The following is a 27032-nucleotide window of genomic DNA, read 5'->3' on the forward strand; positions in this document are numbered from 1 at the left end:
CTCTTTTTAAAAACAAAACTGGCACTTTTCCTTGAAAACCGGGTAGGGAGACTTTGACGGAGGCCCCTTTCCCTCGCGACTACTTGTTTGTTGGGCCTCACCTGGCCCCCACCCCGAGGACAGGGTGTGCGGAGGACAAGGAAGGCCCTTATCAAAATCGGGGGCCCGTTTACTACGAGGAGAGGGTGCCGACCACCCCTCTCCCCAAGGAGCACCGCGTGGCCCCCCCTTGTGCCACAGGAGCACCGGGGGCCTCTATGCTCTTCCTTTAGGCACAGGGAGTGTCTTTTCTGCAGAAACCAGGTACTTTTCAGGGAATATTAGCTCCAGGAGCTTAGTATAGACCTTGGGGGTTTATATGTTTTTACCTGATTTCCTGCCATTACATATATGTGCTGATGTTCCTTTTATGGGCATGACATTCTGATATATATTTTTATGACTTGTGATATGTTCTCTAATATTCCTTTTATGGGAAGTTATGAGGTATTCATGACAAGTGCATAAAATTCTTACTGTAATTCCTGACTACCGCTTATGTTGCAGAATCCTGAGTACTTACGTACTTACGTATTCTAATGTGACAACTGTGTATTCTTGCAGAGTATTAGTAACTTGTGTAACGTTCTGACAACTGCTAAGGTAGCAGGGTATTACTAAGGTGTAATGTTGGTCTAATTATGTTTTCTGTAATACAGTTTATTTTTACATAGTTCAGTGTTGTGTTTACTTTGTTGGGTACATTTTGCGTCAAGTGTGTTGTGTGTGTTGTGCATACGCTTTACACATTGCCTCCGGGTTAGGCCTGACTGCTTGTGCCAAGCTACAAAGGGGGTGAGCAGGGGTTATCTTGGACATGTAACTCCCTTGCCCTGACTAGAGTAGGTGGGTTCTGCCTGGCTTAGGTGCATATCCTCGCCAACAAGAAACCCCATTTTTAACACTGTAGTAGTGGATGCATTAAATATTCATCCCATGAGTTCACCAAAGTGTCTCGGAAAGTTGGTACTTAAAAGGGACTGTATCTCTGCTGACGACCTTGCCACCTGAAGTACGTAGGTCTCGAGTGCAGATGTGAGAGCTACATGTTTTGAAGCAGTAAAGCTTTTAGTCTGCTCAACTTGTCCAAATTCACATTAGAAGTATCAATATGGGGCCAAATGTCAGCTACCTCTTTTAATCTAGTGGGAGGAAAAAGTAAGTTCCCGCAGCATGTAACAATCTTAGAGACCGAAACAACATAAATTATTCCGGGTCGCATCCCACAATAGTCTTCACCATTGAGGAGAACATAGCTGCTGTTTGAAAGCACCTGGAACGTAGGTCTAATCAAGCGGACTGGAACTCCCTTCAAATAACAAGCCAAGTTTGCTGCAGACGCGTTACACACCCCATGCAAGGACAGCTGTTTACAAACCATGGAATGGCTGACTGAAGTCTCGCATTCACTACCGCTAAGAAAGACTTCTTTCATGCCACGGAGACCTTTGTATGAGAAGGGCAGCTCCCACACCTCATGGATGTAATTATGTCCCAGCCTTTCATAGCTGCCTACTGGAATGTGTTTTAAACAGGATGAGAATTGTACTGTGGAAATAGGCAGATTAATGACCCTGTGTATGAACCACTCAGCAGATGGTATTTCAGCCACAGTAAAAGGTAACTTTTAAAATTTTTAGAAGTTTAGCATGACGTAAGTCGCTTCTTTCTTAGCCATTAGTTGTTGTCGCATTAAATTAAAGGTAGAAAATATTTCCCTCGCGCGGACATGTTGCCAGGGAACGTGACCTGCCTTCAGTGTTTGAAGTGTCCAACCCAACTGCATAATGGACCTTAGTTGACTCTGTCCATGGCGTAAGGAAGACATATCTGTTTGTATGATGTCTACAGCAGAAGAGACAACGTTATTTAAAGTGTATATCCGGTCGGACAGGGTATTAATCCCATTACCTACAACAGCTAATACCTTCTGTAAGTTTCCTGGTCTATTTGCCTTAACCGGGCAGCAACTTCTTGATGGGAAAGCTTCCAAATGTCATTATATACTTCATATAAGAAGCACTTTCTGTGTTGTTTTCTGGGGCCTAACAGAAAGTCCTGCAAGTCGGTGTTATTAGACAGGAGACTGAGATGTGCTTAGTAATAAAACAGTTGGTGTTCAGATAAAATGTCCCTCCGTAAGGATGTGTTTTTTTCTATGAATGTCAGAGACAAAACTTGTACCACGTTCACCGGCAACCTATCTTACTACAGCCTTGAAATAATGAGCAAGAATGTCTTGTTTGAGAAAGTAGTGCTGGCCTAGGCAAAAACAACTAGATAGAGAGAGATAAAACAAGACTGCAAAACTAGCTATTATGAGAATAATAAACAAAGCTGAATAAACTATATCTAGGTTAAAGTGCACATCGGCAGGCCTAGTATGCGAAAATAACGTGCATGGAGCTATAACTAAAATGGCTACACAACAGAACAATGATTTTAGCTTCCAGGCTTTCTGCAAGATTCCCATTTATGATCTCCAAGATTTTGCTCGGACTAGGGAGCAGTGAAATGGGTTTATAGTTTCAACCACATCCCGATCTAGAGTAGGCTTCTTGAGTAGGGAGCGGATAATAGAGTGGTTCCATTCCTTCGGGACACAGCAAGACTTCAATGACAGATTACATAGTTCTATCAAAGCAGAAAGCATTGCGTCTCCCTCTTTCAGTAGGATATCTATTGGGGCAGGGTCAAGTGACTAGCCTGATTTTATTGAGCCTGCCACAACTGCAACTTACTCTTTACTTAACTGGTGGAAGTTACAACTGCAACTAACTCTTTACTCAACTGGGAGAAGGTGAAATGTTTGGTTTCAGTATTATTGATTGTGATCACTCCTTCAGTTTTGCCCTTAAGACCTGACAACAGAGAGTCATAAATATTCCTCACTTTTCCAAAAAAGTGATCCACCAATGATTCACAGTGCTCCTTTGAAGTGGGGGGGGCAACATGAGGTAGATTGGGGTTTAAAAAGGAATTCACAATATTGTAAATATCTTTTCAGGAATTTGAGATATGGTTGATCCTATTCACAAAGTTATTTAATCGAGCTCTCTGGATAGTATGATGATATCTTTTCAGGGATGGTGTGGAAGTCTGTTTACATCTCATTGTAATTGATTCTCCACTTTCTTTCACATATCTTACATTTTTTTGTTGTTGTCCCAGTTCCTGGAAGAACCACTGCATTTTTTTCCCATAATCTCATTTTCATAGGGACATCTTTTACGTCTGCTAAATTAGAATCTGACTTACATTAGGACTTTTCCCAACTGGATGTATCCAGTTTGGACCACTGCCGGTTCTTTGTAAAGAGATTGACTTTAGGTGTTAGTTCCCTATTTTCGGAATGGAGAATGGGATAATATAGTGGTCCAACCAAACTACTGTTAAGGGAGAATCTACTAACATATTAGATAAGTTGGTCAAAATTGTGTCTAGAATGTGCCCCTTATTATGCGTAGAAGAACTGACCAGCTGAGATAGATGAATCACTGACAAGTCCTGCAGAAGATTAGCTGCTTGGGGACAAGCGGAGTCCTCAATATGGATATTTAAGTAAGCCACAAGCGTAAATTTAGCTGACTGAAGCCTATAGGTTGCCAGTATATCTAGAATGCTCTACACAAAATATGAGGCAGATCCCGGAAGGCGGTTGATCAATAATCCAGAAAAAGTTAAAGCATGGGTGATTTTGATGGAGTACGACAGGCTCTCACAGCCTGAGATTAAACTAAGGGTGCACTTGCATCCAGGATTTTGTTTTAGACTAATAACAAACCCCCCTCCCATTTTGCCAGTACGATCGCACCTGGAGGAAGTGTAACTTGACAGCAGGGCAATTGCTATATCTGTCTCACTATCATCCTTGCGCCACGTTTTGGTTAAAAAAAGTACATCTGTCTGAGTTTCTGGTAAAAATATAAACACTTCCATCTTGTGCTTAGGGAGGGATCTGCAACTAACTAGATACATATGCCACCTGTTTGCTTACTTTTCACCTTCTGATTCCCTCCATTGGGTATGGTACTGAGGGCATGATTTAGCACTCGGCCAACAAGTTACTGCATCACAACGGTGATGGATATCCCATCCGCAGAAATCTAAATCTCATTCTATCCTATAGGATTTAGATTTCAGAAGACGGGATATCCGTCACTATTGTGACGGAATAACCTGTCCGCTGAGTTTTTTTTAATCAGGCCCTTGATTTTGATGCAGCCTTTGTTGTATCTGTCTTGAATGAACATTGACATAGAAGGCACTCACCTTGGAGGCTCCCTGGGTCCAGGGAGAAGAGGCATTCTACCATAGGCAACCTTTTTTGTGGGTGTATAGCTTATTCTCTCTGCTATAAAATGGGCAGGGGCCCTGGACCCGGACGGACGTGGATGGGTGCAGATGGGCTTGCCACCCATCTGCACATTAGCCATGGTTGGACCTGGCCCTTTTTGTAGGGTCATCCCCAATCTTTTAGCCTCCTGTCTCCTAATTTGTCTGACCAGTGTATGTTGGCTTTAGGACTCTGGGCACTTTACCACTGCTAATCAGTGCACATGCTCTCTGTGAAAATTGTATTGTTGATTGGTTTATCCATGATTGGCATATATGATTTACTAGTAGAGTGCCCTAGTAGAGGTGTCCAGGGCCTGTAAATCAAATGCTACTAGTGGGCCTGCGGCACTTGTTGTGTCACCCACGAGTAGCCCTGTAAACATGGCTCAGACCCGCCACTGCAGTGTATGTGGTGCAGCTTTAAACTGCCAATTCGACTTGGCAAGTGTACCTACTTGCAAAACCTAAATGTTACCATTTACTACATCTAAGACACCCCTAAGGTAGGCCCTAGGTAGCCCCATGGGCAGGGTGCAGTGTATCTAGAAGGTAGGACTATCACTGGTGTGTTTTACATGTCCTAACAGTGAAATATTGCCAAATTCGGTTTTCACTGTTGCAAAGCCTATCTCTCTAATAGGTTAACATGGGGACTGCTGTCGCGTAGGCTCTTATTATCCTAATGAGACTACTGGATTTTGAGCAGCAAGATCGTCCACGGTGTGGGGGACTGAGTCTGACCCACGATGGATGAAAACTGTCACTCCAAATCTGGGTTTTGCTCCGGCTAACTTGCAGTGCCTCATCTCTCCCAACTGGTAGAGACAATTGGGCAGCCAAGCGCATGACATATCAGTACTTCTCAGGGAAGTCGTGGTCACTCAGGTCACAACCGGTTCTCTCATACACAGTGCGGTCTCATATATAAAGGACAATAAGGGCAGTATAGGTTTTAAAGATTGGTTTAATAAAAGGACTGCATTTTGGATAGAAAAGCGTGAGCTGCAATAACCAGAACTAAACAACACAGTAATATTAAAATAGTCACAATGAGAGTGAAACACAAGAATAAGGCTATCATAATGCCGCTAGGATCTATGTACTATTCTCTCTCTAAGTTATCTTTCGAGCACAGCATGTTAAGCTCTTAAGCCTGCCTTTCAGGTTCCCCGGGAGGGCATCAACTCTCATACCTGAGCAAAGGCCTGTAATCTGCGTCAGCATCTGCAACAGGGCATTCAGCATACAGTTGTGGTTCCCTGGCTGGAATCTCCCTCTTGACGTGTACTAGGACTAGAAAGTGTTTTTATAACTAACACAGCAGATGTTCTAAGAAAATGTCCCTACGATAGGATGTGTATTTTCTACGAATGATGGAGACTAAACTTCTACCACGTTTACCGGCAATGTACCAGACTTTAGCCTTAACTGAAGCACAGGGCGATCAAGAATGCATTGTTTGAGAACACAGTGCTGAACTAAGCTAAACAGTTTGATAGAAGAAATTAAAACAAGACCGTAAAAACTGGTTATTGTAAAATAACAGAGCGAAGCTGAATAAAATATATCTAGGGCAAAGTGCACAGCGGCCTAGTGTGTTAAACTAACGTGCATGGAGCTATACTTAAAATGGCTACACAACACTACATTTAAATACGTTTTAAGTGGAGTTTCTCTTTGGGAGCAGACGAACATATGGAGTTTGGGGTCTCTGAACTCATAATTTAAAAACAAATCTTTTTGTATAGCTGGTTTTTAAATTGTCTGTTTGAAAATGTCACTTTTAGAAAGTGATCACTTACACCAGAAAAATCTGTGCCTGCCCTCACACAATGCCGTCTCTGACCCCTTGGTGTTCGTCTGGGGCCTGGCCTTGGCAAGGCAGGATCTTGTCAACAGCGGAGACTTTCCTTTGAAGTTGGGTAGCTTCAAAGGCAGAAATGGGTATAAGTAGTGGACCCAAAACGCCAGACTTTTAGAATCTTTCTGGAATCGAGAAGAACCTCTGCCAAGGAGAAGAGCTGAAGAGCTGGAGGAGGAGTACTGCCACTTTGATGTGTTACTTTGCTGGGCTGGCCTGCAGTTGCTGCTTCTGCCTTAAGAGAGAGCAAAGGGTGAACTTAACTGTGTATCGTGCTTGAGAAAGTTCTCCAAGGGCTTGGAACAGTGGTTGCTGCCTGTTGGAAGTCTCAGGGATATCAAAGGCTTCAGTTTCACCTGCACACAGCATTGGGAACTGTGTGTTTTGTGCTGTTCAAGAAGAAAAACCACTTCAACACATTCAACGAGGCCGCTGGCTGCACCGTGATCTGCTGATGCCACTCGGACACGCACTGCCCTGCTTCGCACCGCAACCCTGGTGTCACTGCCTCCGCCACCAAGCCACTTCTCTCACTACGGCATCGCCTTCCATCACACCACATACTGGGCATCCCCGACAACGTCGCTCCTGCTAACAACGGCGTCGCTGCCTGCACCGTGGCCTGTGGACATCGCTCGTGAGGAGCACGAAGCACCGTTCCATCCCATACTGCAGCCCTGGTCCACCAACGCCAGCACCATTGACTCCATTGTTGTCAACAGACGTCCCTGTCTGCACCACAACCCGTAGACGCCTCCCAGAGCCGTCCCGCCTACTGATGACAGCGCTTCAGCAACGATGACAGCGCTGCCTGCACCGTGACCTGGTGACACTGCACGTTGCACCGCCCCACTTTACACTGCAGCCCTGGTTTCACTGACGCCGATGGATGCCGTCACCAAACCGCTGCCTGCATCGTAACCTGTGGGCACTGCACTTTGCATCGTCCGCTTTGCATCGCAGCCCTGACGCCATATATGCCCGCGCTCCATCAGCCCAGAGTTCGATCTGCAACGCGTGTGACTTCAAGGGCCCGACGACCCCTGCACCGACTCTGGAACTGACACCGCGACGCTGCTCTCCGGAGTTCACCGCAAGGATCACGACGCCCTACAGATCCAAGGTTCTGTTTGTGGGTCTTCCCGACACCGTAGCTGGCCCACGACACCACAGGCGGCCTGAACTGTCGGTTTTGTTGATCACGACGCTGTGATAGTGCCAGGTGGAGCTATCGACTTCAAGGAACTGTATTTTTAATTTAAGTATTGCCAAATTCATATCTTTAGCACTGTATTTCAGATTTTTATCGTTTTGGTCTTGTTTTACACAGATAAAAATGGACTATTTTTCTAAAACTGGTGTGGTGTCCTTTTGTAGTGTTTTCACGTATTAATGTGTGTTACGTTATGGAAGCCGTGGCGCAGACGCGCCTCTGTCAAGCCCATCTGCGCTCGTCCGTGCCTGGACCGCGCCCAACACCACTCCCCTGTCCCACAAAGGCCCCACACCTCCCCTCACCACTACACTGCCAGCGATCTCCACACCCTCAATCCAGGACGCCCCTCCACTACCTGCTTCCTGTCTTCCCCAAAGAACACCAAAGGACCTTTCTCCTGTCAAGCCTGCTGCTTCACCTGCAGCCTAAAGCACCACAACAGACCTGCTGACAACCACCTCAGCTGCCTCCTACCCAACACCTGTTCCATTCACAAACATGCAGTTAAACTCTGGGACCTACTGACCTCGAACTCGCCGGACATCGCCTTCCTAACCGAAACCTGGACACACTCGGCCTCTGAACCTGACTTAGCCATAGCCTCCCTGAAGGCTACAAAGTCACCAGAAGAGACCGCACCAACAAACCAGGAGGAGGAATCGCCATAGTCCACAAAAGCACCATCAGAGTCTCGACCAACACCCACGACACCCTCAACCTCGCCGAGCACCTTCACTTCAGAATCCACATCAACGCCAACACCACCCTCAAAGGAACTCTGATCTATAGACCCCAGGCCCCCATCGCCGACATCGTCAGCACCAACGCCCTTGACTCCACAGAATACATCGTCCTTGGCGATCTAAACTTTCACCTAGAAAACAGCAACAACGCCAACACCGGCAACCTACTGGACAACCTCGCCAACCTCGGCCTCAGGCAACTCGTAAGTTCACCCACCCACTCCGCAGGCCACACACTCGACCCCGTGTTCTCAGCCAGCAACCACTTCTATATCAGCCACACCACCGAACTCAGCTGGACAGATCACTGATGCATCCACTTCTCCTACCAGAAGCAAGTCACCCACCACCACCGCACACAACCCCCCCGACGCAACTGGAGAAAAATATTGACGGATCAACTGATTGCCACACTCGCCCAGGACCCGCCCCCGAGGCCACGAACCCCAACACAGCTGCCACCAACCTGAACCGCTGGATAGAGGACTGCGCCAACACACTTGCACCGCTCAACAAAAAAAAAACACCCTGCACAGAATCAAGGCCAGATGGTTCACCCCAGACCTACAGGAATCCAAACGTCTATGCCGCAGACTAGAAAAAACCTGGCACCACGAACCTACGACAAATTATGGCAGCAATCTCATTATGTAAGAGCTCTGATAATATCCTCTCTGATAATGCCAGAGCTACTACCATAGTAGGACTTGAATACTTGCAGTTTCAATCCCTACTGTAGCAATTTCCTTATTTTGCCACCTTTCTGCAGATCTGCATACTGGGGCTGGAGGAAGCAGTAAGCAATAGCTCCAGGGCTGGAATGCCTTTGAGTCTGCAAACCTACTAACCTGCATGTTTTAAAGATTTTCACCAGCTTCTCTCTAATATTTTCCCATAATAAGAAAGGTTGGACATTTACTCCTGACAATGGCAGAATTAGAACTTCTTCCAGGGTTGGGAAGAAAGTGGCTGGAGGGAAAATGAACTTGCAAATGCTCAATAGATTTTCACATGAGCAAATCTACACATCGTATTTACCCATGCTAAAATACAGTTCACAAATATTTTATAGGGGTACGACATATACCATGGGTACAATTTTGTGACTTTAAGAATTTGGGGCCACATGTAGGTAGGTTCAGATTTGCGACCCGCAAATTGCGAGTCAGAGCGACTCGCAATTTCGCAAATCCGAATGTAGGATGGTGTCCCTGACACCATCTGTGATTCACAAGGGCTTTGCAAATGCCCACCTCATGAATAAAGCAATTTGCGACCCCCCTTGCGAATGGCGGCCCTCACAGGGATGGTGGCCTGCTGGAGACAGCAGACCACCATGTCTGTGACTGCTTTTCAATAAAGCAGTTTCTTTTTTTTTTTTGTAATGCAGCCCGTTTTCCTTAAAGGAAAACGAGATGCATTACAAAACGAAAAATGAAACATTTTCATTTCATTTTTTCAGAGCAGGCAGTGGTCCACAGGACCACTGCCTGCTCTGAAAAAATGTTTACAGTGACATTCACAATGGGTAAGGGGTCCCTTTTGCGAAAGTGTTAGCACCCATTTGAAATGGGTGCAAACTGCGATTGGTTTGCGCCCGCGTTCGCGGTCACAAAACAATCCTACATTGCACTGCGAGTCGCATTTAGGAAGGGAACACCCCTTCCTAATTGCGAGTCACAAACCCGTTTTGCGATTTGGTAACCAGGTTACCGAATCGTAAAACTGGGTTTGTGCATCTCAATGTGCTTTTTGCACGTCGCAAACAGCGAAAGTCGCTGTTTGCGACATGCAATAAGCTACCTACATGTGGGTCTTGGTCCCTAATTAGGTCTGGTGTTAACAAAGACATTTTGTTTTTATTAAAATTCAATTTCTCTCTCTTTCGGCTGGCTTTACTTTGAGTGATCGCATTCTGCTCTTCCACAAGGAGCATATTGGCACACAAAGTAGTTTTGTTCAGTGTCAGGAACTACAGTGGCAATCAGTGATGTAACGAAACTGGAGTGTGCCCCTTTGCAATGAACATGGAGGAGCCCCCTCTCCAGACTCACTCAGGGCAGGTGCTGTGCTGAAGGGGCCCCCTGGAGGGCGGCTTCGGGGCCTTTGTTATGCCACTGGTGGCAACGTGTGCTTTTAGAGTTCAAAAACGTTTTGGGTTTTTTTTGCCAGTGTTTGTTACAATGTTGAGGGCCTGGTAGCTCCCACAACAATAAAGTGTTACAAAAGCCATGTCAAAACAAGATACGCATTGGTGAAACTAAAAGACTTATAAAAATAAGTCGATTCAGTTGGCTTTGTCAGTGTTTGTTTATTTTCATGCTTCCCATAATCGTGTTGAAAAGGGTTACACTGATTTTCAATTAGAAATATTTTTGGGAAATACTAGCATGCATCAACACATTTTACTAAATGACACTTCATTTGCATCTAATCAGAGAGCATTCTGGGAGCATTATACTTAGCCTCATAGCCTAAACTTTTCAAATATGTGTATACACGTTTTTTTTGTACTGGAACCAACGTCAGTAGTGAAGTGTGATCTTAAAACATTTATTTACAGCACTCACCCTAATAATGAAGACTTTCAAATAATGAACCATAAATACAAGTTCGAACAGCATTATCTTTTGGAAACACATTACCTCAACTGCAGAGAGTTCCACTCTCTGTAAACAGACAGCCAAAGGGTTTGTGCTGCAGAGGGTTGGACCTACTTGTCCCAAGGACAAAGTAAACATAAAAACTTGTTGCCCTTGACCCCCTATATGCAGGAACAACAACCAAACTCCAAACAAAGCTGCAAAGAACGCATCCGCCTGACTCATTCTGGACGTCCCATGCCACCACCACATCACCCCCCACCGCAGAGGCTTACACTGGCTACCAATACCAAAGAGGATCAACTTCAAACTCCTCGTCCATGCACACAAGGCCCTCCACAACAGAGGCCCAACCTACCTCAACGAAAGACTCACCTTCCACACCCCCACCCGAAACCTTCGCTCCGCCAGCCCTCGCCTCCGTTCCCCACATCCGCCGCACCACAGCCGGAGGAAGATCCTTCTCCCACCTGGCCGCCAAGACCTGGAACTCCCTACTGCTCCACCTTTGCCAGACCCAAGACCGCTTAACTTTCAGGAAACACCTAAAGACCTGGCTATACGACCAGTAGCTCCCCCCCAGCGCCTTGATTAGTGCGCTTTATAAATCTTGTGATTGATTGATTGATTATGTGTAAATGCTTTACACATTGCTTCTGAGATAAGTCTGACTGCTCGTGCGAAGCTACCACGGGGTGAGCGGGGTTATCTGAGGGGGTATCTCCCTTATCCTGACTAGAGTGAGGGTCCCTACTTGGACTGGGTGCAGACCGACTGCCAAATAGAGACCCCATTTCTAACAACCATCATTAAACAAAAAGGCTAGTGAGGACTAGACCGCCAACCGTGATGTGGCTACAATAACTGTAGAAAGACTCCCCACACTGAAGATAGCCAGGTAGTCCAGAAGCACAAATGCCCTGAAAGCACTCGGGCCAATATATTTAGCGTCTTAACAGCGCAAAGTGCAAATTGCGGAGCAAGAATATTTAAATTAACAAATTAACAAACAATCTCACAATGAAATATTCCCAAAATGTCTACATACACATGACTAGATATGGATGTGTTAATGTTAGATCACATATATTATCCATTTTGCAGGACCTATTAATAGCATCAACCTGCTAACTTCAGTATTTAGTAGAATATGCAATTCTCCTGTACTTGGATAAGCACATCTAAACTACTGTGTTGATCGGAAAACCATTTTTATCAGATGCTGAAATAAGTTCTTTTACTTTCTGAGCCAAGATATACATTTTATTTATAATTGTTTATGCAAAAATTGTCTAATAAATGGAGACAGAAAAGGCAACAGTGTTATATCATCAAGATAACAGTCTTCCAACTAAATGATATATGTTACATTGTGCCACTTGTACAGTGTGCTATCACCTGGGAGTGAATCCTAGTGCTGAGTAGGTGTGATCTAGCCACACTTAAGGGCTAATAGGACTACTCAAAAAGACAGGAAGTGAGGAGGAAGCTCTTATGTGCAGTGGCAGGTCGTTCCACACTTTGGAAGTGATGTAGGAGAAGGCTCGACTGCTTGATCAGGTATTCCTTATGTGTGGGAGGTGTGCAAGTAGGAGTCCAGATAAGCGGCGGTGTCTGGAAGGTTTGTGAAAGCAGATGTGATTGTTGAAGTACGCCGGGCCAGTGTTATGTAGTGCCTTGCAAGTATGAGTGAGGAGTTTGAAATGTGCTTGTCTGTGTACAGAGAGCCAGTGTAACTTCTTCTTCTTCTTCTTCTTAATGTGAGTGCAGAGTGGGATGTTGAGAGTGATCTGAATAGTCTTCAGCCGTCTGGGGAGTTTTCTGTTGGCCCTGGCATAGATGTGCATGAAATTTTTCTAAGTGCTGATTGGAAGTCATCTATACGGTATGGAAGCATTAGGCGGTGATGGCGCTGGCTTGGGTGGTCATGCTGAGATTTTTGCTAAAGATCCCAAGCTTCTTGGCGATGATGGTGAGGCAGTGGGTTTTCTGTCTGAGCTCTCTTGGTCCATAGATGGAGTCCAATGGTGAAGTGCTCTTCCCAAAGCTCATGATTTCGGTCCTGTTGGTGTTCCGGCTTCAGACAATTGGTCTTCATCCAGTGGGTGATTTCAGTCATGAACTGGGTACTGCGTGTCTTGTCCATGAGGGTGAGAATAAGTTGTATGTCATTGGTGTAGGAGAGAGCATTGATGCTGTGAGAGCGGATGATGCTGGATAGAGGGATCATGTATGGGTTGAAGAGGGCTGGGCTCAGGGAGCATCCTTTGGAACTCTGCAGATGAGGTTAGGGGTATCTGAGGTGTACAGTGCAAGGCTGCCTGACAGGATCCTTCCAACAAGGAAGGAGCAGCTCCATCAGAGTGCATGTCTTTGGATTTTGAGTCGTGTAGGCGTTGGATGAGGATGGGGTGGGAGACTGTATCAAACTCTGCAGGGAGGTTCAGGTAGATTATCTCATATTTTATTTGTAAAGGAAATTAACCTATGCAATTGATGTAGCCATACATAGTGATTTCATACACTGGCAGTTCTGTGAGTCAAGAGGGAGGTGGGCATTTAGTCTCTTGTGTGTGGCCTAAAATTTAGCTGGGGCCTGACTATTGTCCATGTCAAAACATGTTTCACTCAATGTGCACACGCTAATATGGTGAAGACATTGAGACCAAAAATGTTAATTGTTGGACAGGCCTCGTGTATATAGGTTGACTCTGTAGTGTTTTTTTTATTTATTTCTACTTGGACATAAAAGAAAAACAAAAGGCTCTTCTAAGTCCCAGTGCAGACACTTTTTGAGAAGAAACATTCTCCCCAAGCAGGCTGGATTCTAGCCATCACATTGGAACCAAAGGCCGGGTACTTGAAAGAGATTGGTACTGCGGGAGCTCTGGAACTTTGGAGATATCTGTCTGATCATTTTCCAAGTTGCAACACAGAAAGGGACTTAGTCATTTTTCAGGGGGTGGCGACCTTTGAGTGGGGGTGAATCAGACATTCATTCCGATGTTGCAGACCTGCCAGTTGGATGCTTTTTCGAGTGAGTCCTGCTGAATCTCTGGAGTTCTGGAGGAAAGGTTTCAAAACTTCTCAAAATTTCTTCTGGTGCCCAAACAACCAAAGGCGTACACTTCTAAAGTTTACAGGACCGGCCACCTTCTTAGAGATTAACAACACACCGATCACACACATCTCGCTTTTATGGGAGACCCTGAAGGCAGTCTTTAGGGGCCAGTTCACTTCAATCGCTGCACGCTTTAATAATGATTGACACACCTTGCACAACCAACTAGAAACTAAGGTACATAAGTTGGAGAATTCTCACAAGCACTCTGGCTCAGTGGTGTTCCACCATCCGTTGACCACTGCTAGGAAGCAAGTGAAAGCGCTGGACATTAAGATAGTGGAGTATGCACTCATCCAGACAGGACAGAAATATCATGCGAGGGGGGAACAAGGCAGGACATCTGCTGGCCCATTGCCAAGATGTTCAGATGATGGATCGCAAGGTGAATGAATTAACGGGATTGGACGGTGCCTCATTGTGCCAGGATGACTGTATTGCATAGGCATTTGAGTGGTTTTATACTGCTCTTTACAATGATCATATTTCTACCTACCTGTCAGCAGTTCCAGCATACCACAGACCACTGGCCCCGCATTGGACACAGACATCACTCCTAACGAGGTTCTTATGGCAATACAGCACCTACAACCGGGTGAGGCAAGACGGATACTATACAGAATTCTATAAAACATTTAGTTCAGTGCTGGACCCTGCGTTAGCTCAAATGTACAATGTGTTTAGCACTAGTGGTGTGCTGACACACTCAATGCAACTTGCCACCATTATGGTATTTCACAAGACAGGCAAGGACCACAAGCATTGTGCCTCCTATCGCCCGATTTCTCGACTGAATGTTGATGTTAACATTTTCAAAAGTATCCTAGCACATAGACTAGCCCCAAATATGCAAGGCATGGTGGATTCCGATCAAACCAGATTTATTTCAGAGAGGGAGGTGCAGTGATAACATGAAATTAGTTTTGTCACCTTCTAGACAAAACACAAAGTTCCTGCATCCCTGTTTATTGACACGGAGAAGGCCTTTGATCTGGTCCACTAGCCATATCTCCATGCTCTCCTGACATGCAGGGTCTGGGGCCGCAGTTTCGCTATTGGGTCCAGTGTTGCTATACTTCGCCCAAAGCCAGAATACAGGTTAATGGGATCCTGTCTAGGCTCTCTGTCACCCTTAATATTTTTTATGGAGCAGTTTGCGGAACAAATTCGCAGTCATCCACAAATTACAGGCATCCGCATGTTGGGTAGGGACCATAAAATCATGCTATATGTTGATGACCCACATACATCTCTATGGGCGGCGGACAGAGGAACTAGACTAACCCTCAGAAGTTCTCCATGGTCAACCTGACCCTAACTGAGGCTACTCAAAGGAGACTTACGTCAGGCTTCCCCTATACTTGGTTCACACCAGGGATCACCTACTTAGGCATCCACATCTGTCCCACACCTAACTGTACAGTGACCTGTAATTATGACAGCCTCTTGACTGCTTTGAGGTTCGACCTCTCCAGATGAAAAACTCATGGCCTCTCCTGGTTAAGCCGCCTGGCAGCAGTCAAGATGACACTCCTACTGAAAATCTTATATCTAGTGCAAACTGTACCTCTTCAACCTCCTCTGTAGGCGCTCAACAGGTTGCAAGTTTTTATCTGGGACTTTTTTCTGGGAGGCAAGGAAGCACAAATCACTAAATCTCAAGCATACTTTTCAAAGATATGTGCTACATATCCCTAATTCACCACGTTACTTTCAGGCAGCGCAGTTACGCTATATGGTGGAGTGGTCTTGGCCCAGTACTGAAAAATACTGGTGGGAGTGTATATTTCCCCAGTGGTGGGAGCCACGGTGGGAGTGTGGGAGAGGGTGCAACATGGGCATGGGCTCTCCACACCTTAGACTTCGCAGCCACCGATAATAGGGAATCCAGACTCCACCCTCCACACTACATGGCTCGGCTTTCGTTGCCTGGCAGGAGGGCAACTGCAAATGGATAGGGGACCTCTTTGATGAGAATGGCTTCATTGACCTCCCACAGATTCAGTCAGCATTTGGGTCTGTTGCAGCCTATTGTGTCCCTGTAGCCACAAGGGAAGTCAGCCAACAGACCCCTGAAACCCTCTTCTTTGTACTGAGTATAGAAGGTCTAATCCTTTAGGAATCCTATCAGGTCACAGACAGCAGGTCCAGTCTTCTTCTAATGTTATGCATTACAAAAATCTTTTGAAGCTAATCTTCATTTTCACCTGACTGGCTTTAGTGTTTTGCGTTCTTTGCACTTTTTTCATATTGGGGCATTACTGGAAACAGGAACCAAGATGGGAGAGCATCTATTAATTTGCATGGGAAGGAAGGAGGCAATTTTTACCCCTATTGGACAACTAGAGGCACCATTTTTTGGCAGTGTGCGCTCTAGTTGTCACAGGAGGTTGGCCCACATGTATAAAGCTGGGGCCGGTGCACAAATGCAGAGCTCTAGGTAATTCCGCTTTTTAAACAAAAATCAGTTAAATCTGATTTTTGTTTGAATCTTTTTTTTTTTTTTACGGATTTTAGTGTTTAGTGTTCTTTGCACTTTTTGTGTCTCAGGGGCATTACTTGAAATGGGAAACTAAGGTAGGAGAGCTGCTACTAATTATGCTCTGGGAAACATAGCCATTTTTACCCCCAGTGGACAACTAGAGGTGCCATTTTGTGGCAGTGCACGCTCTAGTTGTCAAAGGAGGTTGGGCCCACATGTATAAAGGCAGGGCACGTTTGCGCAGCAGACACATGCAGTGGGCATGCCGCCCATCTGCACCCATCAGCATCTCGTCAGTGGCCAGCAACAGTCACTCTGCCCATGACTTGTCAAGTTGTTTTCCTGACATATGCTACACGGCTGACCAATTATATAGGCTAGGAACCTCATAGGGGTTTTCCTTGCCAGTCCATCCACTCATTATTGATAATTCCTATTCCTATTCCGGGTGTGGCTTCCAAGCTAATTTTAGTTCCAATTGGAAAATGCCCACCCCTGCCTCACAGGTCAGTTGGTCAAGTGGGATGTATTCTGCCACTTTGATAAATGCTCGTTCTTTGCAGAAAAATGTTGCTGCTATTTTCTCTGTAATTAACAGCTAGATGTGCTGTTCATGACAGAACCCTGGCTGGCTGAGCCTTTGAAACTCATAGCTGAAATGGCCATCCCTAAGGGCTACAAAATTCCGAATCCTGACTGTCAAGTGGGAGGAGAGGTGGGATAGCTATAGTTTGCAGGGAGGACTATAGCTTCTCGTTTTTTCCTACAGAGGACCTGTAAGGTGCGGAAGCACTGGGTTTCTGTCTCACATGTACCCCTCACAAATCCTTATTAGGTTGCTAATTTACAGATCACCAGGTCAAGTATGACCTTAATTCCTTGGGTAATGCGCTAGCACATTTTACCTCTAGCTTTGGGCATTTTATGGTGCTGCGAGATATTAATTTACACATGGACTGTCCAGCTGATAAAGGGTTTTTCATGCTATTAGACACTATGGGGTCTATTCAGCTGGCCTGATATATATTTAAGCCTACATATCAGATAAGACATGTGCTGGACCAAGTGTTTCCAATGTTACGCTGCAAACAAGCTGCCCTATTCCACTAGTCTGCACCAACTATTTTTTGGCTATGTTCGGATCACCTACTCTATTAAATACTAGAGAGTAACCTGCTAAAGTTCCTTAAGCTGCAAAACCTTTCAATAAGGTCAAACAAACTGAGCTGCTTTTCTTTCCCAAGGAGAGTGGTCCCACTCTCTCTGGTTCGGTCAAGGAAAATGCCACGAAGGTCAACGGTTGGATACATAATGTAACTGAAAATCTGGCACCTGCAACACTGCGTAAACTTTGTAGAAGTCTTTGTGTCCCTGGTTTATGGATAGCCTTAGGGTAGAGAAGAAATGTTGTAAGAACCTGAAAGACACTGTTGGAAAGACTATAAGGATGAAGATAAATACCTATATAAGACAGCATTAAGGAATTACCATGCCTCAGTCAAAACAGCAAAGGATATTTGCTTTGAAGGAAAGATTGTGGCTGAGGATTATAAATCCAAGGAAATCGTTAAGGTGGTGAAAACGTTTGTCACCTAAAGCATGCAACAAAAACCAATAAAGTCAGCTGAATCATGTGCCAACTTGCCTCCTTATTTCGGTGGACGCAGTTAACAAGCTAGTGGCTACAGAAGTGAATTCTCACTATTGTCTTTTGACCACATCCCCTTGGAAGAGGGACTGAATTGGGTCCCCATTCAGCATTGTCTCATATATAATGATTATAATTCTGCCCCACTTGTCAGCCTAAAAATGATTTTTTTCAAACTGCCCTTTTAGACCCGCTTTGGTTCCCCCTCAATTTCGACATGTTATTGGTTCTTCCCTGTAACAAGCACTTGGCCCACCTACACAAGTGAGGTATCATTTTTACCGGGAGATTGTGGGGAATGTTGGGTGGCAGGAAATGTGTCCCGGTGCTGTGATCCCACACAGAAATGTGGGACAAATTTGATTTTATTAGCTAAATTTGAGGTTTGCTGAGGATTCTGGGTAAGAAAAAACTGGGGGATCCACGCAAGTCACACCTCCCAGGACTCCCTCAGGTGCCTAGTTTTCAGAAATGTTTGGGACTGGTAGGTTTCCTCATATGGCTGCTGAGCCCAGGACCAAAAACACGGGTGCCTCCCCCCCAGCAAAAACCCGTAGTTTTATATTTGATGATTTTGATGTGTCCACATGGTGTTTTGGGGCATTTCCTTTTGCGGGCACTAGGCCTACCCCCACAAGTGAGGTACCATTTTTATCGGGAGACTTGGGCGAACATTGGGTGGAAAGAAATTTGTGGCTTGTCTCAGATTCCAGAACTTTCTGTTACCGAAATGTGAGGAAAATGTGTTTTTTTGGTCCAAATTGTGATGTTTGCAAAGGATTCTGGGTAACAGGACCTGGTGAGAGTCCCACAAGTCACCCCATCCTGGATTCCCCTATATGTCTTGTTTTAAAAAATTTACAGGTGTGGTAGGTTTCCCTAGGTGCCGGCTGAGCTAAAGGCCAAAAGCCACAGCTAGGCACTTTGCAAAAAACAGCTCTGTTTTCTTTCAGAAAATGTGATGTGTCCATGTTGTGTTTTGGAGCATTTCCTGTTGCAGGCCCTTGGCCTACCCACACAAGTGAGGTACCATTTTTATCAACACGCTTGGGGGAACGCTGGATGGAGGGAACTTTGTGGTTCTTCTCAGATTTCAGAACTTTCTGTCATCAAAATGTGAGGAAAAAGTGATTTTTGGCTAATTTTGAGGTTTGCAAAGGATTCTAGGTAGCAGAACTTGGTGCGAGCGCACCAAGTCACCCCATCCTGGATTCCCCTATGTGTCTAGTTTTTAAAAATGCACAGGTTTGATAGGCTTCCCTAGATGCCGGCTGAGCTAGAGGCCAAAATCCACAGCTAGGCACTTTAAAAAAAATAACTCTGTTTTCTTTAGGAAAATGTGATGTGTCCACATTGTGTTTTGGAGCATTTCCTGTCGCCGCCACCAGGCCTACCCACACAAGTGACGTACCATTGTTATCAAGAGGCTTGGGAGAACGCTGGGTGGAAGGAAATTTGAGCCTCCTCTCAGACTCCAGAACTTTCTGTAACTCAAATATGAGGTAAAAGGTTTTTTCTGGACAAATTTTGAGGTTTGCAAAGGATTCTGGGCAAGAGAACCTGGTGAGAGCCCCACAAGTCACCCCATCTTGGATTCCCCTATGTGTCTAGTTTTAAAAAATGCTCAGATTTCGTAGGTTTCTCTAGGTGCCGGCTGAGCTAGAGGCCAAAATCCACAGCTAGGCACTTCGCAAAAAACAGGTCTGTTTTCTTTGGAAAAATGTGATGTGTCCATGTAGAGTTTTGGGGCATTTCCTGTCGCGGGCACTAGGCCTACCCACAAAAGTGAGGTACCATTTTTATCGGGAGACTTGGGCGAACGTTGGGTGGAAAGAAATTTGTGGCTTCTCTCAGATTCCAGAACTTTCTGTCACCGAAATTTGAGGAAAACGTGTGTCCAAATTGTGATGTTTGCAAAGGATTCTGGGTAACAGAACCTGGTGAGAGCCCCACAAGTCACCCCATCCTGGATTCCCCTATATGTCTAGTTTTTAAAAATGTACAGGTGTGGTAAGTTTCCCTAGGTGCCGGCTGAGCTAAAGGCCAAAAGCCACAGCTGGGCACTTTGCAAAAAACAGCTCTGTTTTCTTTCAGAAAATGTGATGTGTCCATGTTGTGTTTTGGAGCATTTCCTGTTGCGGGCCCTTGGCCTACCCACACAAGTGAGGTACCATTTTTATCAACACGCTTGGGGGAACGCTGGATGGAAGGAACTTTGTGGCTCTTCTCAGATTTCAGAACATTCTGTCATCAAAATGTGAGGAAAAAGTGATTTTTGGCTAATTTTGAGGTTTGCAAAGGATTCTAGGTAGCAGAACCTGGTGAGAGCGCACCAAGTCACCCCATCCTGGATTCCCCTATGTGTCTAGTTTTTAAAAATGCACAGGTTTGATAGGCTTCCCTAGATGCCGGCTGAGCTAGAGGCCAAAATCCACAGCTAGGCACTTAAAAAAAAATAGCTCTGTTTTCTTTAGGAAAATGTGATGTGTCCACATTGTGTTTTGGGGCATTTCCTGTCGCCGCCACCAGGCCTACCCACACAAGTGACGTACCATTTTTATCGAGAGGCTTGGGAGAACGCTGGGTGGAAGGAAATGTGAGCCTCCTCTCAGACTCCAGAACTTTCTGTAACTCAAATGTGAGGTAAAAGGTTTTTTCTGGACAAATTTTGACGTTTGCAAAGAATTCTGGGCAAGAGAACCTGGTGAGAGCCCCACAAGTCACTCCATCTTGGATTCCCCTAGGTGTCTAGTTTTCAAAAATGCACAGATTTCGTCGGTTTCCCTAGGTGCCAGCTGAGCTAGAGGCCAAAATCCACAGCTAGGCACTTCGCAAAAACCAGGTCTGTTTTCTTTGGAAAAATGTGATGTGTCCATGTAGAGTTTTGGGGCATTTCCTGTCACGGGTACTAGGCCTACCCACACAAGTGAGGTACCATTTTTATCGGGAGACTTGGGGGAACGCTGGGTGGAAGCAAATTTGTGGCTTCTCTCAGATTCCAGAACTTTCTGTCACCAAAATGTGAGAAAAAAGTGTTTTTGGGCCAAATTTTGAGGTTTGCAAAGGATTCTGGGTAACAGAACCTGGTGAGAGCGCCACAAGTCACTCCATCCTGGATTCCCCTAGATGTCTAGTTTTTAAAAATGCATAGGTTTGGTAGGTTTCCCTAAGTGCCGGCTGAGCTAAAGGCCAAAATCCACAGCTAGGAACTTTGCAAAAAACATGTCAGATTTCAATGTAAAAATGTGATGTGTGCATGTTGCGTTTCCTGTCGGCACTAGGCCTACCCACACAAGTGACAAAACATTTTTATCGGGAGAATTGGGGGAACACAGTGTTATTGCCTCTTGTCTTTCTCTACATTTTTTCCTTCCAAATGTAAGACAGTGTGTAAAAAAAAGACATCTATTTGAGATATTCACTGTAATTAAGATGATAGTATGGGGACCCCGGAATTCAGAGATGTGCAAATAACCACTGTTTCGCAACACCTTATCTTGTGCCCATTTTGAAAATACAAAAGTTTCCTTGATATCTATTTTTCACTCTTTTTATTTCAGCAAATGAATTGCTGTATACCCGGTATAGAATGGATCCCATTGCAAGGTGCAGCTCATTTATTGGCTCTGGGTACCTAGGGTTCTTGATGAACCCACATGCCCTATATATCCCCGCAACCATAAGAGTCTAGCAGACGTAACAGTATATTGCTTTCAAAAATCTGACATTGCAGGAAAAAGTTACAGAGTCAAACGTGGAGAGAAATGGCTGGGTTTTTTCACTTCAGTTTCACTATTTGTTTTATTTTAGCTGTTATTTTCTGTAGGAAAGCCTTGTAGGTTCTACACAAATGATCCCTTGGTGCATTCAGAATGTTGTCTATGTTTTGGAAATGTTTAACTTCCCGGGATCCAGCATTGGTTTCACACCCATTTCGGTCACTAACTGGAAGGAAGCTAAAAGCACAAAAAATAGTAAAAATGGGGTATTTCCCAGTAAAATGCCCAAATTGTGTTGAAAAATGTAGTTTTCTGATTCCAGTCTGCCTGTTCCTGAAAGCAGGGAAGATGGTGATTTTACCACCGTAAAGCCTTTGTTGATGCCATTTTCATGGAAAAAAACACAAGCCTTCTTCTGCACCCCTTTTCCCCATTTTGTTGACAAAAAAAAAAAATGTGGCTATATTTTGCAAATTTCTCGGTGTCTTCCAGGGGAACCCACAAACTGTGGGTACCTCTGGAACCCCTAGGATGTTAAAAAAGGATGCAAATTTGATGAGGGTAGCTTATGTGGACAAAGAATTACGAGTGTCTAAGTGCGAACTTCCTCAAATAGCCCAAAAAAGACCTGGCACCAGAAGGGGCTAAAAGGCTTGGCAGCGAAGGGGTTAACAGGCTACTGGCAAAGGTTCCCAATATATGTCACGCCACAGCAGGAGGCCACACTTTCTCCTATTTGGGGCCATCAGCCTAGAATAAACTCCCTCAAGATCTACATGCAGTTGAATCATTCTCCATCTTTAAAAAGAGGTTAAAAACATGTCTCTTTGTTCAAAATTACTGGTCTTTCTATGAGTTGAGCACCGGAGACTCCTGGGAGTAGCTATGCACAGTACAAATACCATTTCTTCATCATCATCACATTCATCTTAGTGAAACATTACACTTTTTCAACAGTTCTTCTTTGCCCTAATCAAAATTCAGGATGGAGAAACCCTTCTCTTGTGCAAAGCCTGTGTGCCAACCCAGAGTGAGGCCAGGATAATGCATAATCCCCTCCTTTGTGGTCACTTAAAAACAGGTCTGGGTAAAGCTTCCCTCCACTGGGTCTGGTGCTAGCCTGGCCAGGAAGGGAACAAAGGATAGGGCCTTTCAATTTATCACAGGACATTTAACAGTGAGAGAGGACGCCCCTTTAAATTTAATTAAGTTAATGGGTTCATATCTTGCGAAAGAAATGCATAGAAAACATAGCATGACTTACCATGATGAACTCTGTGATGACTAGGTGTATTAAGAATCAGTTCTAAAGGTCCAAGGTTATTTATTATCTAAAGACAAAAAACATATTGAATGAATAATAAGAAACCATTTTACAATGCTCTGAAACAGAAGACATTAAAATATCGTTGTTCTCTTAGAATGAGCAAAATCTACGTTATGTTCAAAATGTCCTCTTTAAAATTCAAAGGTAATCACATGTTTGCATTTGCACAACATTGTAACATAATACCTAGAGGTGAATTTCTCCACACAGGCATAGAATACTGAATCACACCTAAAATATGGCTGTTATTATACTAGAAACAGCAAGGTAGTATTTTGAGGCATATGTGTCATCATGTTGTTGTTTACATGATTGAGCTCATGTGAGGGAAATATATGGTACCACAACCCCATGCAAAAGTGGGAATGCCTCCTTGAGATTAAATTGGCGCTCATATAGCACCGGAGTGATGATTCTGTTACAGAAAAGGCCACACAAGTGCCTATGGTCACTGCTGTAAAATCAAAGTGTATCAGGGGTGTAGAAAGCAGGTGCATACACCAGCATTTTCCTCAGGGCACTTGGTGTAGTCTGTTCCATGTGTTCATCTCACAAGCTAAACCTAAAGCAGAGGATGGAGCGCCTTTTCTGTACAAGGGAATTCCTTTCCAAATGACCTACTACAAATGGCGTCTCTGAGATTGTTAAAAAAGTTGCTCTATTGCACTTACTTTAGGTGACAGACAATACATGACAAGAGACTTACTGGTTTTTGTGTGCATTATAAAGGTCCTAGTTCATTCATTCATTCATTCATTCACTCACTCATTCATTAATTCGTTTATACATTCATTCATCTAATAATCTGTCACCATATATGACATCTGTCCTCAACTGTATAGCATGTACTTAGAAATCATATGCCCAGTCACTGGGATGACCATGTCTCAAAGCAAGGTCAATTTGAGACAATATCAGCATTTCCACTGTGGACCCAGGCATCTGTTGTCTTCACCATGCCTATTGTGAAGAAGACAGTGTCACTGTCAGTGCGCTTATGGTTGCTGCTTTTTTACAGCATGCTTCAGCGGTGTGTCAGGCCTCTCTGATTTGTGGCTGGGCCGAGTGAATAGTATACTCTGTTGGGAAAATGCCGGGTACTGGCACCAAACAGCAGCATGGACAGCAGTGGCTGAAAACAAACATCTGGGGAACAATTTGAGGATACAGACTTCAGAAGTCACCAGGAATACAAATGCAAAAATTCTATGTGAGAGGTAAACCTGATGTACACCACTTGGTGCTGTTTCTCCAACATTGATGTATGACGCAGAAAACCAAAGTCCTGGCAACAAGAATCAATGTGTTTCTTGCACATCTGTGAACTGCAAAGTCTCTCTGAAAGAGTCACGTAGGGCTCTAGCAGCCATCAAGCCAGCACTGGGTCAACAGATTCTGCAATTTAGCTTGTTCTCAAAGTAAGAAGCTGACAGTCATGCTGAGTGGCACTTAAGGTCAACTCAGACTTTTTGCAGCGGGCACCCCAAATGTCTACAATTACCAAGTAGCTAACCACATGATCATACCTTGTGCAAGTACTAACTATTCATTGCACACATATATACTACTTGTGAATACCTTGGAACAACTGTGAACACTACATACTTCTGGAGTGCACCTCATATCCCACAATGGAGAGCCAAGTAACATATATGGTTCTAACAATTACTGTTCCTTACATATCCTATAATTGTGAGCTATCGGACATTTCTCTTTCCATCCAGCCACCTCTATTTTCTCCCTTGAACCTTCTATGCACCTCATAACAAAGAGTGTGTGCTGTCAAAACTGGGCTTTCAGGAATGTTCTGATCCTAGAGAATTAGATGCTGTCAAATATCACACCCCAGGGTGATGTATAATCCTCAGATGGAAGGAGTAGACAAACAGCCACGCTATATGTTCATTTGGGGTAAATAAAAGGTAATTTGATGTGAGAATCAATGGCTTGGCAGCTTGCATGAAGAAACTATTGGTAATGGGTAGGCTGATTATAACAAAGCTTTGCATGTCAAAGTAGAGGAGATAAGCAAACCTTTCAAATGAGGGTGCAGACATCATCAATAATCTTGTAATAATGTCTTAATGATACTAACAAGTGACACAAGGTATTGGTATCTCCAGCTTCATTTCCTAAGAATCACTGTATTTTAAGCAAGGCTCCAACCAATGCCTTTGGCAATGACATAAGCAGAGTGTATATGAAATACACATTTAGTAGTTCTGTTTTGGCATAAATGTATTTTACGTTTCTATTAGCAATAAAAGGAATATAAGACCATTTAAAGGATGGATCACAGGAAGGCCCAACCAAGTAAGAGGTGAATGTTGAAAACTAGTAGGAACGCATTGAAGCATTGTGCAAGCTCTCCATGTCTTTACCATGGACCAAACACCACATGAATCAGTTGCGTCCGAAAAAGACATCAAAGATTAAAAAAATTAAAAAAACTTGAAAGAGAATGACTAGTTATTGAAAAAGAGACACTAGCCAAACAGAAGTGGTTAGTCTAAAAAGAAATATTTCATGTTGGTGAACAGAGTGAACACAATTCACTAAACTGAAGGTGTAATTGTGGTTCAAGGTCAGAGAGAGAAAATACCTGGTAAGTCTACTAGTAGGATGAGTTGAGCAAGATCAGGGACTATAAGAAGCTAGGAGGTGTCTTTTGGCAAAATGCCACAGTAAATGTTTTGATTATCAATTTAAATGCCTTTTCAGTAAATACGGGACTCGGCAAGACAGACATAGAACTTAACTATTAACTTTTACTGGACTCTGATGGTGATGATGTGAAGGCATTTTTGATGCAGATGATTTGTCGGAGAAGTAACCTTCAAAGAATGATTTCAAGGCAAAATCACACTTAATTTGATGGTCTATGGCACAGGGAACTTTAAATCAGATAAAGACAGACATCCCTTAAAGCCCTTTATTTGAACATGGGGCACATCCATTGTACTAGCTATAAAAAATGCTAACTGACACCTACAGCAAATAGCCATTTGTGAACTTTAAAAGTTAAATACCATAAATACAGTGAACAAAGTGAACAAGCCCAACTTACTGTGAGGAGACTTCCTTTAAGGAAAATGGGCTGCATTTTTAAAAGAAATTTCTTTATTTAAAAGCAATCACAGAGGTGGTGGTCTGCTGAGCCCAGCAGGCCACTATCCCTGTGATTTTAGCATTTCCTAATGAGTCACAAATTGCGACCAACCTAATGAATGAGGTAGGTCACTTTGTGATCCATTAGTAAACGCAAAATGAAACTCCATGAGTTTCATACATTAGAATAGCGATTACCTAATTGCGATTTGCAGGGAATCAGAATTAGGTAATCTCAATTTAATAAAATGATACAGCTGGCCTTTTGATTTCACTACTTTTATAATACTGCTGACTTACTCCTGAATTCTAATAGTAAGTCAAGACAAAGCCAGGACTACTCATGGTGTACCTTTTGAATTCAGGAGTAGGCCAGGAGCTCCACAAGAGTACATAACTGCTAGTTATATCAAAATATTTGTGAAATTGACAATTTTCCTAAGAAGGATGACTACAGAGCCATGGGTACAAGAAACAGTTCAAATAATATTTAAATGTAATTTCACATGGATTTTATTTTTTTAAACGTGAATAGGATTTGTTTCACTTCTTCATTCTACTTTTTTCATAGTTCCACGGCTTTACCTTCATAACCGCTTTCAATTTGCAGGATGAAACATTTTAAACATGCACAATCCTACAATCGCAAGCCAGAGATAGTAGAGCTAAATACATCTTGCAGGCTTTTAAAGCAATGTCACCACTCAATCAACAGGGATAGAATAGTAGAGACCTTCCACAACACTTTTATACTCTGGTCTCAATGAGAAAATTTGATAATGTCGTGAACTACTTTCTCAGTATTAATAATAAAATGCCTCCATATT

At 44.0% G+C, this 27032-nt stretch overlaps 1 protein-coding gene across 1 annotated transcript in view; it reads right to left on the reverse strand.

The window, feature by feature from the left end:
* The window catches only part of AGMO (alkylglycerol monooxygenase), a 679770-nt gene that overhangs the window by 271989 nt on the left and 380749 nt on the right, over positions 1 to 27032 (reverse strand). The window contains exon 7 of the mRNA XM_069211800.1: positions 23035 to 23101. Coding sequence (XP_069067901.1) covers positions 23035 to 23101 — 67 coding nt within the window. The remainder of the gene's footprint in view (positions 1 to 23034; positions 23102 to 27032) is intronic.

The sequence above is a fragment of the Pleurodeles waltl genome, chromosome 10, assembly GCF_031143425.1.
Source record: "Pleurodeles waltl isolate 20211129_DDA chromosome 10, aPleWal1.hap1.20221129, whole genome shotgun sequence".
Classification (NCBI taxonomy): Eukaryota; Metazoa; Chordata; class Amphibia; order Caudata; family Salamandridae; genus Pleurodeles; species Pleurodeles waltl.